Source organism: Electrophorus electricus, chromosome 9, assembly GCF_013358815.1.
Source record: "Electrophorus electricus isolate fEleEle1 chromosome 9, fEleEle1.pri, whole genome shotgun sequence".
Taxonomy (NCBI): domain Eukaryota; kingdom Metazoa; phylum Chordata; class Actinopteri; order Gymnotiformes; family Gymnotidae; genus Electrophorus; species Electrophorus electricus.
In genome coordinates this window covers 6,683,321-6,699,783 of record NC_049543.1, presented here as the reverse complement: position 1 = coordinate 6,699,783, position 16,463 = coordinate 6,683,321, and the positions used below count along the sequence as shown (strand labels likewise).

Below are 16,463 nucleotides of genomic sequence, written 5' to 3'. Positions count from 1 at the left end.
GCCATTGATTTAACAGTTAATTTGAATAGTTGTGCTAGAGCAAATATAAGTGGGACAGAGATTTATTTTATTTATGGCTGGTCCTTGTGGTATAGTTTATTGCCAACAGCCTTACACATGAAAATGAAAATATGTCTGCTTGCAAGTTAGAGAATTTTGATGATGTAATTTAAATTTACAAAATGTGTAATGTAAATATGTCAAATGTAAATACGTCATTATTTGTCCCATATGCTGCTGATAAATCACTCTGAAAGTCAGTGGGTTTTTTTCTCATATAAATTGTGTTTTTATGCATTGCTTCATCGTAGTGTTAAGATTTTAAATATTTATGGTTTTAATTTTTAGGTTTCTTATCAATAGTCTTTCATTTTAGGTCAGTTAACGAATAATGTGTTCAAACTCCACTTGAAAAAACTGGGCTGTTGTAACTTTGCCCACAGACAATTTTCCCGCTTACATGTTTTGAACTCTTTAGATGCGCTTCAAGAGGGCGTGTTTTTCCCACTGGTGCTTCAGAAAAGTTTGTGAAGTGGATGAATAGTCCTCGTAAAGTACTGACGCGGAAGAAGCACGCCCCTAGAAGCGGACGGGAGAATGGAGGTATGAATACATTATCTCATTCACGCTGTGGAGATTGTAGTGACAAGATCGGACGCTGGGAGATTTTGGGGAGAGTGAAAGTGTCATTTCTGGATTCTTGATCGTGCTGTTGATTTCGGGGTTTTTTGATCAAAACAAATGTTGGATCTATGTTAACGCTTTGGGGAATCACCAAGTTAATTTAGGTCCATAAGAAGGAATGCATCTTTTCCTCGTGAAACTAATTTCTCTGATACCGCTGATTGCGCTGACGAAAGGTAAGAAACATCACAGCAACAGGCTAATTGAGCATATTTACATAACAACACATCAATATACGAAACTTTAAGAAGCAGACTAAGGTGCCGTGATTACAAAATTTGTGCGCAAATGAAACAGATATCGTCAAGAGAAACACACTTGTTGCACGTAGGCTAAAAGTTACGGTTTAACCAAAAATATGATTTAAAAAATATTATTTAGAATTTAATTAATATATTAGGCTGAGGCTGTGTTAATATTGAAATTAATATTGTTTCATAGACGTTTTTTTATTTATTGAATGTTAAGTGCTAACTAACCATCACATTTTAGTGGTTCTCGTAGCTAACGGTTCCCATGCTCTTGAACCAGTGGCTCGTACAAAGTTGACAGATTTTGATATGCATTATACATTTTCCCAATCGCATAGTGATTTGCATAATTAGTAAGGTAGAATTACACGGTACAGTTGGTATTGGATGTTAAAAAGTTATTGCAGTATTAAAATATTATTTCAAATTTTGAACTCTCTATTCGTTAGACGCAGCCACATTTCTGTGATAGCCCAACAGTCGAATTCATTTCTGTTCTCTTGATTCATATATTCATATATAGACAGATATTCATTCATACATAGCCTGAGTAAATAATTTAATTGTTGAGCGATATATAAAGTGCAGCTAGGTCAAGATTGAGGCGAATGGGTTTATAGGTGTTAACATCCAAATATAGGACATTTTTCGAGCAGCTGCAAAAGGAAGAAATGCACATAAGAGTGTTTTCAGATCTTGCTGCCCACAGACATCTCTTTAAGATACTACTAGTCACACTTCTGCCTCATGCACTCACTGCGGGCCTAAAAGTATGGCATTTTGGTTTCTGTCCAGCAAAAACTCTTTGTGCAAATTCAACAAGTTGTAAATAGGAGACACACAACTTCTTCTGAGTCCTTTCTACACTTCTTGGTTGATTGGTTTCAAAAGTTGATCATGCTTGAAATATTGCACAGTTCAGACAGGAGACCTTACTGACATTCCTGTACTTGCAGGTCTGAGATGTACTGAGAAATGCCAGAACGGAGGTATGTGTGTACAGACTCAAGATGGAAGAATGGAATGCAAGTGAGTATGATTCAAAACAAGTGTTTATTGATTAACATTTTACAATTTATTGTTTCATGGTCGAATAATTGTATTACATTCGTTTGATTGCTTTACTCTTCATTGCACCGTAATACATAAAAACAGCAAATCAATAAATATGTTTGACAGTCACAAAAGTGTTCAGTCCCAAAACTTGAGCTCCTACTGGCCAAAGAAAAACTGTGTGTGTTTAGTGTACTGCTTCATGCAAATGTGCATTCTTGAAGAGAAAACATGACCCAAGCTGGCCAATCATTGGATCATGATGACTGTGTTGGGGAGGAGCATGAAGGCCTCTGTCTCTGTGTGCATGTCTCTCACCCCGCTGTTTGTGAACATGGGCCACTTCTTCAGCAGGACTCTCAAAGACGCTTCGAGCCCTAAATCTTGTTTCTCTTTTCTTCTATGAAGCGACAGCTGGGGTTTGCCAGAAGCTCTGAGGCCATTGTTCTCTGGTCTAGATTAATTCTGTGTGACTAATCTGTATGAGGCTTCCCAGAATGCCTGGGCCCCCCCCCCCCATGCCCCCCTGCCCTGCTCTGCTGTTTTGTCCTGTTTTGAATGACCATTCTCTCTCTGTGATTTACATTAGAAGGACAGATGGCAGTAGAGTGTAATTGGACTGGATGTTTTCATAATTGCCAGCAGTGCTCCAGAAGTATATAAAAAGAAGTCAGGGCACATAGCTTCACTCTACTGACATAAATGAGGCTAGATAGCCCACTGAAAAGTCCACTAACTGATACTATGTCGCTTTCTCTGTGTTGTAACTTCTAATTGTTCAGTGAACTTTTCTTACCTGCGCTTTGTGGAGATGCAGCAGTGGGGTTGAGTTTCAGGAGTTTGGCTGAAGCTGCAGTGTCTTCTTTCTTGTTTTGGGCAGTCAACTGTGTCAGGGCTGCCCAGAGACGAGAGTCCGCGGTGCTGTTTGTGGGCTCCCTTAGAGGGCCACTGGCTCACGGGGCCGCGCTGGCTCGGGGCCACGTCTTAATTCTGTCTGGCAGCCTCCCTGCCACAGTCGTCCCACAGAGCTGCCATTGTGCCCCATTGCCCTCAGACTTCTCTAATTAAACATGGAGATCCGACGGGAGCCTCTCCGCCCGCCCAGGGCTGGTCGGTCGCTGCGCCGACTGCCTTTTATGTGTTGGTGGGACGTGGCGAGTGGACAGTTTTGACCACCCCACACAGCATCAAATGGATCCATTGTGCATGCCCTGAAAATGATTTTGGGACAGCCATGTGTTCTTAGGCCCAGGGCTTTGGAAGAGTTGTTTTTTGGGTTTGTGGACAAATGGATGTTTGTTAGCATCTATCTCCACAGACCATTTGCCTTTGAAGAAGTGAATGTGGGTTTGGGAATAGCGAAATGAATGCTAGTGGGTTGCACTTAGTGAGATGCAAATGAGATCGTTTTGTCAAATTTTTGGCATGTAGGTAACCACATAATTCCTCATAAGTTCTTAAAATTCTTAATCATGTGACTTGTTTATTTACCCTTGAGTACTGGTGTGATATGTGTGACAAATTGTTTTGACACTTCCTTGGGGGGGTCTCTGTAGTTATTTGCACTTTCATGAATAGACTTGAAAAAAGCCCAAAGATAACGTTTTGCTAATGGTTGTCTCATGATCTTAAGTCATAAAAAATGTTGTCCTTAAAAAATCTTAATTGCTGCTTCTTTAATTTTACTAACCATATCTGTGTAAAACTATGGCCATAAATTATTCATGTTTGAAATCATTTGCCAGCATCTTATGTTTGTGAAACAGTGGACAGTGAAATGTATTAATTGCATAACAACTTGCTTTTAGTGTATACAGATGTATATCTGTTCTCTATGGAAGGTGGCATTCTTTGAGGTTGGAAAGTGTTTTCAGGTCAGATGTCTTTCAATCAGTCCTATGCAGCACTGTAGATGGCATGGACCTTTATGTCTGGCACTCTGAGGGACACAAAGTAATAATGAGTGAGTGAGTGAGTGAGTGAGATAATTTCACACTTATTATCTCACACTGGTTATCTCTGACTAGTTATCCCACAGTGGTTATCTCACAGTAGTTATCTCACACTGGTTATCCAACAGTGGTTATCTCAGACTGGTTATCTCACAGTAGTTATCCCAGACTGGTTATCTCACAGTAGTTATCTCAGACTGGTTATACCACAGTGGTTATCTCAGAGGCCTGGGCTAGGCTAATGCATGGCAGATGGTACTATATCCATGGCAGCTACTACATCCAGATTCCAACAGGCAAGCATCAGTCATGGCAGAGATAGATGGAGCAAAGGGGCTCCGAGGGAATTGAAAAATGCAAATTAGCAAGTGACATCACTTCCCTAACCTGGTTAGGCTGCTGCTACATAGAACCATGAGCTTCTTCAGTTTGGACATGGTCAAGATCCTGTGAAGCGAAGTGCCTAAAACACCATTACCTGTGATAAAATCGATGTAACACACAGCATCAATAGGATTATTGCATTTATAAAAGGCAACATAAACAATATGATAGAATACACAAGTCCTCTATAAATATTTAAATTTATTATTAACAGTATTCATAATAAATACTACTTCCACCAGGCAAGCAACAAAACTGCAAAGATTAGACACCTCAGTTGAGGTTTGTTTTAATACAGAATCCAGTCATTGGGGGATGATGGTCATAGGTGTCCGCATATTGAGGTTTCTGACACAGCTCAGCAAATCAGTTTTAGGATCGGGACTATCCATTTTCTAAATTGCCATTTTAGAGCTCTGTTCTTTCACTGGAAGTGGTAAAGGAAGCTCTGACACCAGATTTGGCTGTCCATTCTTACCTTGAGGCACAGTCTACAGTGAAATAAGAGCACCTCCAGAAACCAAAATTTGTCATTGCATGTTGCCAGGATCAGCCTGGGTGCGTAAGCCATCAAACGTGGTCTGTATTTTGGTCCTTGGGCATGTGTCATGTGCGCTATATGAAAGCAACCTCTTGTCTTTGAACAGACGCTTGAATACAAGCTTTGTTTACAGGGTCAAGGCTGAGTTACTCTGAGCTTCCCTCTGCATCAAAATACGGGAAGTGCACATCAGGAGCCAGGGAAAGAGAGGGCTGAGTCTACTATCTTATCTCTGGAGAAGGCTGTTGCTGTGGCATAGACCTGATGTGGCAGCTCTGCACATTGATCCTCATTGGCTACTTTCCTGATGCAGAAACCTTATCCTGCTGCTCGTGTTCATATTCTTTTAGGAATTCGGCAGAACTTTTGATCACACATTCTGGAACAGCAGAGTGTGGTGGATTGTGTTTTGTGTGCACAGCTGGGCAAGCAAAAAAAAAAAGAAGAAAAAAGTCAGCCATGTTGTTTTTTATTTGATGCTTTTGACCTGGGCCATCTGTGTGTGGAACACTGCATTATTATTATTATTAAATGATTACTATCAAGGTAAAGTATTCATATAGTACAATGGCTGCTAGTTAGCACACAATGAACACATAGTGTCTGTGGTTTAGGCCATTCAGCTTCTGCAGTGGCAGCTGCCTTAAGGAATACCACACACAGCTTCCGAATGCTGTGCGGCTGTGTGAAAATGAAGTGTTACGTTCTGGAAATAATCCCTCCATGCCGAGTGTCTGAGGCTATTATGTCTGACACGCAAACTCATTCAATGTCCTGAAAGACTGGAAAACCCTGGAAAACACTGCCTTTTAAGCTAACTTGCATGAAAACACAGACTTCAGAAGCAGCATTTATTAGCACAGTACTGAGCCCCTAATGCTTACCCCTTTCTCTTTCCAAGGGGTTAGCCTGTTGCCCTTTTCCATGGGGTCCTTCAGTAACAAAGACAAATAAGCATGCTTTTAATGAACACTAACAGATGTGACCATGGAAGATCAGGGCTCCCCTAGTGATTAGAGGCAAGCAAAGGAGCCCGGAGCCATCTTTACATAAAGATAAGTCAGGATTTGGTGTTAGTCACCTGACTGGAGGAAATGAAGGTTTGTAAGCTGGTAGGCTACCGAAGTGTTGTTCTACCACTGCTTGGGGGATGAAAGTTCCAGGTAAGTGTTAAAAGCACCACTGTAACGAAAGGTTTGCATACCAGAGCTGCCAGTAGCAACTGTCCAAATGTGCAATTGGAGCTTTGTGTTCAAGGTGTCAGCTGACATTAATTTTTTTTTTTAACAGAATAGTCCCTAATGATAAATATGTATTCTTTATCAAATATGTGCAGTATATATCAGACCCAGGACAACAGACTGAGCTGAGAGAGGTTCCATTAGGCACTCGTTCTCCCCCGCCCACCCGCCCTTTGAAAGGAGGAGTCCAGCCTTGAAAAGATATCTGAGTTAGAGTTTAACTTTGTGTGTGAGAGACAGCCTCCTCTACTGTTTGACCTCTCAATGGCAGATGGAAGATTGGGCTGTGCTGGGGGAGGAAACCCCCCTGTGTTTTATCTGGCTAAGGGTCAGGTGTCAGCAAAACATCTGCTCTGGCCTGGGTGGGCACTGGAGCACTGGCAGAGACCTGTTGTCATGGGCTACTGGTGGCCACAGAGAAAAGGAATCCGATCACTGCCCAGAGGACAAAGGGATTTCTATCTAGTGCATTATAAAGGTGTAATAACAGCTTCACTTTAACAAAAGGGTCACTGTCTGGCCCAAAAAAATTACAGCTGTTTACACAATGTCTGATTGTACAAATTTCTTTTGTCTGAATTCATGAGATGTGTTTTGTAAATAATGAAGTTTACCCACCGCTATGGTTTGAGGGTTGGCTTTTGTTTAACCGCAGCTATTTTCCATCCCGCTGAAAGTCAAATAACCCATTAGAATACATTCTGAATGCCGTTGGTCTCTAAACCCATAACATATTCTCTCCAAGCATATTTCACTGTCTTTGAAAGATACATTTTATGCTGACAAATTATTTCACAAGCTTTTACCAAGTTAAAGAGCAAACCGACAATGTTCTCAGCTGGACTCCTGTACTTCCCCCTGCCCCCATCGCATCCCCCTTATGTGTGCTTTGCTAGCACAAGCCACGAGGGGCTGACTGTGTGCTATATGTATTTGTCTTTTGTATCCCTACGAGAAGTGGGGCTGTTTGCTGGGCCAGGAGCCCAGTTAGAACAGAGCTTTCAAAGCCAGTGTGACTTTTCGCTGGCCACCGTGAAGTGCGGCTGCCAGCGGACTCCACTGAGGAGTGCTGTCAAGGATAGGGACGTAGGGTGAGCCGAGTTTTCAGTGCAAACGGCTACATTCCTCACGGAGAGGGCGCTCCTCCTGTCAGACTATCCACAGAACTCTTAACCCAGACTTCAGAACCTTGATTCCAGGCAGCCTCCGAGCAATCGTCTTGTGGAATGTAGAGGCCTCTTTCCTAATGCCCTTCTCATAAAAACTTATGACAAATGATCTGAATAATCTGATGATCTGAGCATGACACTGACAAAAACAGCAGAATCCCAGATGGAGGGTTTTGGCAGAGTAAAGCACTTCAGACATGTGGTAATGCCATTCAGACTTATTTTGGTCATTCTTCACATCCAGAGTACCCGGGTTTATTAGCTACTTACTGACTCTTCAGACTTGTGGAGGTTGATCAGCTTGTTAATATTATACAGGCGATTGGTGAAGTTTCTGGCTTTGGCCTCAGAGTGGAATGTGGAACAGGAAAATGAGTAAGAATTAGGCAAAGGCCAGTGAGATCAATGTTGTGTTGAGTGATTCAGGTCTGGCCTCATATTGCTTATTGACCATTAAAGGCAACTAATCTGACTGAAAAAAGAAGAGAATCTAGGGAGGCAAAGGGACGTCAAACACGGAGGAGTGCACCGGGGATTTCGCACGAGCCAAGATGGAAGGAAGTGAACGAGGCGGAAGGAGTCTAAAAAGGAAGGCCAAGGTTCCAAATATGAGAGAGAATGAGAGCAGGAAAAGACAGGCAGGGGAGGGAGTAGAGAGGAGGAGGAGGAGGAGGAGGAGGAGGAGGTGGAATGATCACTCGGCTGGGACGGAGGCGCCCAGGCCGCGGTTGGCCTGGCTCTTGAATGCCGGCAGAAACAATGGACCTTCTCATGGAGTCTTCCTGCTCTGCTCTACAGCAGGGCAGCCATTCAGCAGCCTGCTGCCTCAGCCGCCATGTTCTCCAGAGCGGAGGGGTTCCAGGAGGGGCGGGGGGTGGTGAGTGCTCCAGGAGAGGCAGCTGCCTGTGCCTCATTAATACGCGCACCTGCTCCACAAGGCTGCTTTAGGAGGCCAGCACGCACCCCCCCCACCACAGACCGCCACTAGCCCTTCAGTGACGCTCCGAGCAAGCTGAGTTTTTCCTCTGTAGCTGAAATCACGTTAAAGTCTGAGTGACTGGCTCCCCCTGGCTTTCTCTTCTCTCTGCACCCATTGAAGGGGTGTTATAACAGGAACTGCTTAGCAGGGCTGGGGAGGTATTCTAACACTGTTCTATACTCACTTCCAGATAAGTGTGTGTGGGGGTGGGCGGGATGGCAATGGGACAATGAAAGGAAAGGTAGCATAGCCGACATGGGTGCAATTCCCACCGTGCTCTTAATGGTTTTAGCGTGCTTGGCTTCTTTCTCCCCTGTGTTTACTTTTCCTGGTTTAGATTATTGGCCATCTTTATCCTGGGAAAGACAGTAAAAACACCCCCCACCCCACCCCACACCCCCCTCAGGGGCCCTGTTGTGATCAGACAGCAAACTCCTGGGTATATTTAAAGGACATCCGGTCTTCCCTTAAGGCTTAAAGCCTAAAGACTCTGCTTAGGTCTTCTGCATCCTCTGTGTGGCATCAGAAAAAGGTCATTTCGATATTGTCGTACATGGGGGGTGGGGGGTGGGTGGGGCATCCTCTTTGTATTGGCCAATAACAGCCAAGCCTTGTTATGAAGTCTGTATAGATCCTTGTGCAAATTTTTTTTCTTTCTGCCGTGCAGTCCCTTTATCCCCCCAGGTCCTGATTGATGTAAGGATGGGCTTCTACTCTAGAAGAATACGAGCCATTGAGGTGGTGGAACGGAGCTTTGAAGTCCTGGTGATTTTAGCCCTGGGTTCAAAGACCCGTGCATAGGCAGAGCCTTGTGCTTCGAGTGAATGAGCAGTGGAGAAAGGCTGAGGCGTGCAGAAATTTCCCTCTAAAAGCTGATGATGGGTGGCTGCTTTTCATGCGACTGTTTGAAACAGGATTAGGACAGCGAGTCAGAATCTACAGTGAGCCTCACTGAAATCCCAGGACATTACCCTAATAAAAAAAGGAAAGAAAAAAACAAAAGAAAGAAAAACTGTCATATTAATTGTCATATTAATTTCTGTGTGGAAGGTTTTTTTTAAATCATTCTGTGAAGTTCACGTCTTTAAACTATGTGTATTGTAATTAGGTGACACTGAGAGAAAAATTAAAAGCTCAATTCAGATTTTGGGTTCAACTTCAAGGTACATTAAGGATATGATATTATTTGCTGAAATGACAATGATGTATGAGTGTGATAGAAATTGGAACTGAAAAGGACACTGGAATACAATAGCTAGTTTTTGTATATGCAGAATCTTTCTCTGTACATCATTACACATGCATTAAGTAGATGGTTGTGTGCTATGGTGTGTATGTGTGTGTACATGTGTGTGTGTGTGTGTGTGTGTCTGTCTGTCTCTATGTCTGTCTATTTGTCTGCGTGCAATTGGGTTGCAACCTCAATGACCATGTAACACTTGTGTTATAACCTGAGTAACCAAGTAATGACTTTCTCTTTTTGTGGCTGTGATGGTTTTGATGGGTTAGGCCCTTCTGAGTCTTCTCTAGCCTTTGGAGCAGTTTGGAGTTACCATTAGTGATGCACTGAGATGACTCCTCAAAATTGTTTTGCCCACAATCTCAAGGCACGGCTCCAGCAGTTGGATAGGTAGTTTGTTATAGACAGATTACAAAAGGTAATGCATGCAAAAGAACATGGATAACTAAAAATTCCTTGTTGCTGGCTTACTTCACAGGAAACTTCTCAGTTTGTTTGAAAAGGGTTTGAAAGACAGTTTGAAAGGCTTTCACTTTCATCGAGTTATACTGCCTCTTCACTGTCTACAGTACTTCAGTTAAACTGGGTCAGGCAAAGTGCCAGCCATATTAAGTATTGTACAAGACAAACATCCTGTGGGAAAGACAGTCATGTTCAAATGTTCTTCAGCTCTGGTTTGTGTCTTTTGCAGTTCTCTGTAAAGCACTGCTTGTCTCACTCGATTTATTTTAGGTGTCCTGAGGACTTTGTGGGTCCATTGTGCCAGTTCTCCAACCCTTGCCTCAAGAATCCATGCTGGAATGGTGGCGTGTGCCAGACGGTTATTCGTGACAACAAAGTGGACTATGTCTGCCGCTGTCACTTGGGCTTCATGGACCCACGGTGCCTCACTCCCACCGACAATGCGTGCCGCAGCTCGCCATGTGCAAACGGAGGGACGTGTGAGCTCACCAGTGTCCACACATTCAAGTGCAAATGTCCACCTGGCTGGACGGGTAAGAACTTCGCACCCCCCAATCCACCCACCAGGATCAATACCTAATCTCTATATCAGACTGTCGAGGGTACAGAAAATCTGTTGATTCTTGAACATTCTTTTGGCGTTTCCAGGTAAGAATTGCCAGCAGGCTGATCCTTGTGCCTCAAATCCTTGTGCCAATGGAGGTCAGTGCAGGCCATTTGATTCCCACTACATCTGCACCTGCTTGCCCGCCTTCTCAGGCGAGACCTGCAAACAGGATGTTAACGAGTGTGCCCAGACCCCGTCTCCCTGCAAGAACGGTGGCGTGTGCATAAATGAGGTAGGCGCCTACCGCTGCAACTGCCCAGCTGAATACACAGGCAAGCACTGCGAGACACTCTACCAGCCCTGTAGTCCCTCGCCATGCCACCACGGAGGGACCTGCGTCCAGAAAGGGGACACCAACTACGAGTGCTCCTGTCTGCCCGGTAGGCAAGCCTGATAAGTTAATGTGTTCATTTATCATTAGCACGATTGTTGGTATTACATCTGAAGAATATTGGGGATTAGGGTTAGGGTTATGGATACACTATGGCATTTTATGTTTTGGTTATAAAAATTGTCTTAATTTAAAGAAAAAAAACCAGAATGGCTGCATCTAGTGAAGGCTGCACAATATTACCAAAAATACTTTCTTGAGACAATAGAGCTACATATTGAAATTGCAGTATACACTATGTTGAAATATTTAAAAAGACACTGGCATCTCTGGATGTGCCCTGGTTAAAGACTGGCCTTCATTAATTCTATGGTAATTATTCATGTTTGTGGGATCATATGAATGCTGTGATTCATCAAAACACCACAGAAAATCTGTGGTACGTCTGAGATTGGTCAGGATGCCCCCTGCACATTGGTCAGGATGCCCCCTGGGATTTGTTAGAGGGCTTATATGCATACTCCATCCTTCCGCAGTATCAGCACTGAAAAGGCCAGGATCACAATAATCTGAAATACTTGTGTCTAGTTGGTTCGTTAGCTAGACAGGCTTTTAAATCTTTTTTATTGTTGACCCAGTCAGTAGCCTGACTGGATATAATTATGCAAGCCAGCACAATTCATTCTTTTATGGATATTGTCATCTTTTTGTTCCTGTGGGTCTTCCACTATGATTCTGTATCTTTGCTAGAGTACGTATCTTTTGCTAATGGGTAAAGACAAAACATAGCATAGCAGCTTGGTGTCACTGTCAGAGATTTATAAGAGCTGACAGAGTTTTACAATAACATTGTAGTGTTAGTGTTTCCCACCACTGTGGGACTTTGGTTGTACTATCCGTCCTAACATGTTCTCTTGTCAGCAGGATGAAAGCCCAGCCTTGGTCTAGTCTTTGCAGTTAACTCCCATTGTAGCCTTGCCTCTGTGTGAACTGGTCAGCAGGAAAGCATTAGAGCTTATCGTGAGGAAGTGTCTGAACGACAACATCCTCACGGTGCTGTCTTTGGGTTAGAAGTAGAACATGGAGCTTATACACACACACACACACACACACGGTTTCCCTTATGTCACCACATCTATAGTGGACCCCATATAGAACCATGCAGAACTCACTCAGACCTAAGATTATCTGGATCATGCTCAAGCTTTATCAGTCTTTTTATTTTCATTGACAATCCCCAGAACTGGTATTTCTTATGTCTTTTTAGTGTACCAGTGAATATCTGGCTATTTATCATTCATAGTAAAAAACAGCAGGAACCATTTCATGCCTGCTAGTTTTGTAAAAAATCAAAGGAAACTGTGGTTAGTGTCAGTTGGATTCGTTGTCATCGGTGGCTCTGATATGAGACTGGCGCTGCTATTCTCTCCAGAAAAGGAAGACAGCTCACCGCAAGAACACTAACGACTATTATAGTTCATAACTGTTTCACAAGCACTGCATCCCTTTGTTTAGATTATGAAACAATAGATTGTATGTGTGATTTTACTAATCTTTTGTCCAGTATTTTATAAAGCTAATATAAACATTTGAAAGTTGATAGAAACTTGGGAGAAATTTTAACAAAAAAAGTAGACTGTCCTTACATTGTCAAGTTGTGCCGCATCTAAGAACTTGTATATGAGGTGTTTGTTTTATTTCGTTACTAAATTAAATAGGGATTTTTGAGAGTTGAGTGGTTAAGCAACATATAGCCCTTCTCCATAGGTTTCATTGGTCAAAACTGTGAGGAGAACATTGATGACTGTGAAGACCATCGCTGCCTTAATGGAGGAACTTGCGTAGATGGAGTGAACACTTACAATTGCCAGTGCAAACCAGAGTGGACAGGTATGACATTCACCCATTTATTTACTGCTTTGTTTGTATAGTTATAATGCCATACTCCCATTCTACAACAAACACAAAAACCGATAATGCTGAACTTCACTATATTCCAAATATAATTAACAGCCAAAGTTATTATTATGAACAAACAAAATTGGTTTATGGTTACCCACAATCAAAAAAATGTTTCATTATGCCAGTATACAGTCACATAAGACCTTAGATGACTGTCAGCTCAGTGTTTGGATTTTGCACATTTGTTTAGCACACGTGTCATGGGTATTATAGCACTGCTCTCTGATAGGTCAGTTCTGCACTGAAGATGTCAACGAGTGCGATCTGATGCCCAACTCCTGTCAGAATGGAGGCACATGCCTCAACACCCAGGGTGGATACAACTGCGTGTGTGTGAATGGCTGGTCAGGTGATGACTGCAGCAAGAACATCGACGACTGCGCCAATGCTGCCTGCCACAAGGGATCCACTTGTCATGATCGAGTAGCCTCCTTCTTCTGTGAATGTCCTCCTGGCCGAACAGGTTTGGATATGCTGATACATGTGGTCCGTTTTATATTTGTGAACCTTCATAAGATTATTTTGTACATCCATCTGTTCTGTTCTCTGTAATTGTTAAGGTTCTAGGAAGTTGTTTTTTTTTCCACCAAGGAAACCAACTGCCCTGTGTAGAACTCTATTTGAAAATAATAATGTAAATAAATAATTTTGTATTCTTTGCACTGACTTTATGTTTACCATTTTGCACGCACTCCAGGTTTGCTGTGTCACTTGGATGACGCTTGTATCAGTAACCCCTGTCAGAAAGGCTCCAACTGTGACACCAACCCAGTCAATGGCAAAGCTATCTGCACCTGCCCTCTGGGTTACTTCGGTTCCGCATGTGACCAAGATATTGATGAATGCTCTCTGGGTGAGAACTGTACCGCCTTGACTTTTTTCAGAGAGAAAGAGAGAGATAAAAAATGCCCCCAAAATGTTCAGTTTCAATAACCTTCATATGTTCGATAGTGTATAAGCTCACTGCTGTGGAATGTGGTTTCATGTTTGAAAGGGTTTGTTGTTACCGGGTTTTCCCATAGGTGCGAACCCCTGTGAACACGGGGGCAAGTGTCTCAACACGAAAGGCTCGTTCCAGTGTAGGTGCCAACAGGGCTATGTTGGGGCTCGTTGTGAACTAGACATCAATGAGTGCATGTCCAATCCATGCCAGAATGACGCTACCTGCCTGGACCAAATTGGAGGGTTCCATTGCATCTGTATGGCAGGTAAACAAACTCTTGTTTGTTTGTCAGCCACGTTAAGGCATTCAGCAACATGTATGCAGTAGCTCAGGGTATCTTATAGTGTATCTTCTCTGAAATTATACACAATGATGTTTGTAAATTGCAGTCAATCTTTGATTTGTCTAGGTAAAGTAAAAAGGCTGACAATTGTTGGGCCTGCGCAAAGAGAGCTTGTGCGTGCTCTATTTATTACACAAAAAGATACAGCAAACACTAAGCCCTGATGAATTCTCTCGCTAGCATTGAAGCTTATCTGCCCATGCTAATTGGTAGGGTACGAAGGAGTCTTCTGCCAGATCAATACCGATGAGTGCGCCAGCATGCCCTGCCTCAACAATGGGAAGTGCATCGACAAGATCAACAACTACCAGTGCGAGTGCCCCACAGGTGAGCACGAGGGGGTCGATTACTCCCCTTTTGGGCAGTGCTGGAAATGGGGAAAATAATCCCTGCCCGCAGGCAGGCTTTGCCAGGCCCAGAAAAAAATGCTAAGAAAATCCATATGAGCACTTCTGAAAAGTTAGAATTGTGGCTTTACAGGTTTACAGTCATATCGTGCAAAGAGAATTTTCCCTGTGTGGAGCAGGTTATATTCCAGATTTACCTAGATGTTAATTATCAGTAGACTATGATTGATATGAGGAATCAGCCTAATGAGACTAATGAGTAAGTTTGAGTGAAAGTCTGTTTATATACCAGAGTTAGTATTCTGTTGGTATTCTTTTACGAAAACCTGGCATTCCATTGAGATCACATAATCAGATATAAAATTTAGTGGCATACTATTGTGAGAACCCATGAATAATATACTTTCCCTCCAAAAGTGTTCCAGTGAAGAAGTAACAGGCATCCAATAAAAGCAGATAAAAGGTTTAATTTTAGAGAAAGACAATCACATCTTGTAGTGAAAAGTGCATTTGAGATGCAGTGGAATTCATGCATGAATGAGGGGGGGAAGCAGGTTACAATGCTAGGCCAGGCGAAATTGTGTAAGGAGGTGAGGAGAGGCCTACAGAGCCTCTAAACCCTCTGAGTGTTTAGGAGCTGTGATGGTGTGGGGTGCTGGGGAATGGAGTTTAGGCCTCTCCATTCTGTCTTCAGATGCAAATCAGAGCTCCGTTAGGGATGTGGGGCCAGGCTCCTTTTGAATGGCATCCATGGCAACCACAATGGAGCTTTTTGAAACGTGCCATTTCACAAGCTTGAATGAAATCCCTGTTGGTTTTGCAAGGTACAGCGCGAACGCACCAGATTTTGGGGGAAAGGAATTTTCATTGGGATAAGTGCTGGAATGTTAGGGGTTAGTTATCTAAACTGCAGATGGCCACCTCTAGATGCGAACTCTAGAACAACAACTCAGGTTTCTTTTTCAAAATATAAACAGATCCTCAGAATTCCTTGCTGATAGAGCTGTGCTTCTTAATGTGATCAGACTGTACAAACAAGCAGGAGACGTTGTTAGTGCAAGATTAAGAATAACTGGGAGAAAAAGTGCTCCTGCTGGGTGATCCTGAATGATGAGGCAGTTGAATAGAGAGAGGTTGCAGGTCATGGACGGCTGTTTTGGAGCGACAGGCCCCAGAGAGGGGAGAAGAGCAGGATGGGAGAATGCGTATTGTGATGGAAAGGTTCTCTGGGACAAAAGCAGCAACCGGCGAGGCTTTGCATTTCATTGAATAGACAGTTCCCCTTTGTCTGGTGCCCCTGGTCAGGAGGCCTTGGAAGGCTCTCTACCCCACTTTTTACATTTTTTACAACTCCTCTCTCCCCCTATGAGGATTTGTTGAAAAAAGGCTTAAAAAGAGGGGGTAATGGAGAGAAGGGGGAAAGAGAGAGTGGGAAGGATTCTGAGCGGGTGGGCTGTGAGGCGAGGTGTTAATGAAGGCCTGTTGAGGATTGCGTGGATGAGTGTGGTGGAATGAAGTGAGTGTGGTCTGGAGAGATCATCCAAATAACTCCTCCACCCACTCTCCTCCCTAACCCTTCCCTCTGCATCTCTTCCCAGGTTTCTCTGGGAACCAGTGCCAGGTCGACATTGACGAGTGTGCCAGCACGCCCTGCAAAAATGGGGCCAAATGTGTTGACGGACCTAATGTGTACACCTGCCAGTGCACTGAGGGTAGGACCATACTTGCTGTTAAAAGACATTCCTTTTAAATTGAAATTATTGCCTAAGGACCACTGCCCAACAGTTCCACCACTATTTCAAAGCACTCCAGTTACAGCACAGTCATTGAATTTGTTTGTCTGAACACTCAACCAGCACCTGCCGGCACCAGCATTGAGAACATGACATGAGAACATGAACTTATTTTTAGACAAGAACTAATGCAGTCAAACAGAATTAGTAAAACGAATGGAATCTTTATTCTCTAACCTTT

General features: G+C 43.2%; 1 protein-coding gene across 1 annotated transcript in view; it reads left to right on the top strand.

Annotated features, from left to right (window-relative positions):
- Nucleotides 1–606: 606 nt before the first annotated feature.
- The window catches only part of notch1b (notch receptor 1b), a 33,207-nt gene continuing 17,350 nt past the window's right edge, over nucleotides 607–16,463 (top strand). The window contains exons 1-10 of the mRNA XM_027002822.2: nucleotides 607–860; nucleotides 1,892–1,964; nucleotides 10,227–10,489; nucleotides 10,605–10,943; nucleotides 12,662–12,784; nucleotides 13,086–13,319; nucleotides 13,554–13,709; nucleotides 13,879–14,064; nucleotides 14,356–14,469; nucleotides 16,088–16,201. Of these exons, the coding sequence (XP_026858623.2) occupies nucleotides 803–860; nucleotides 1,892–1,964; nucleotides 10,227–10,489; nucleotides 10,605–10,943; nucleotides 12,662–12,784; nucleotides 13,086–13,319; nucleotides 13,554–13,709; nucleotides 13,879–14,064; nucleotides 14,356–14,469; nucleotides 16,088–16,201 (1,660 nt within the window). The 5' untranslated portion in view covers nucleotides 607–802. The remainder of the gene's footprint in view (nucleotides 861–1,891; nucleotides 1,965–10,226; nucleotides 10,490–10,604; nucleotides 10,944–12,661; nucleotides 12,785–13,085; nucleotides 13,320–13,553; nucleotides 13,710–13,878; nucleotides 14,065–14,355; nucleotides 14,470–16,087; nucleotides 16,202–16,463) is intronic.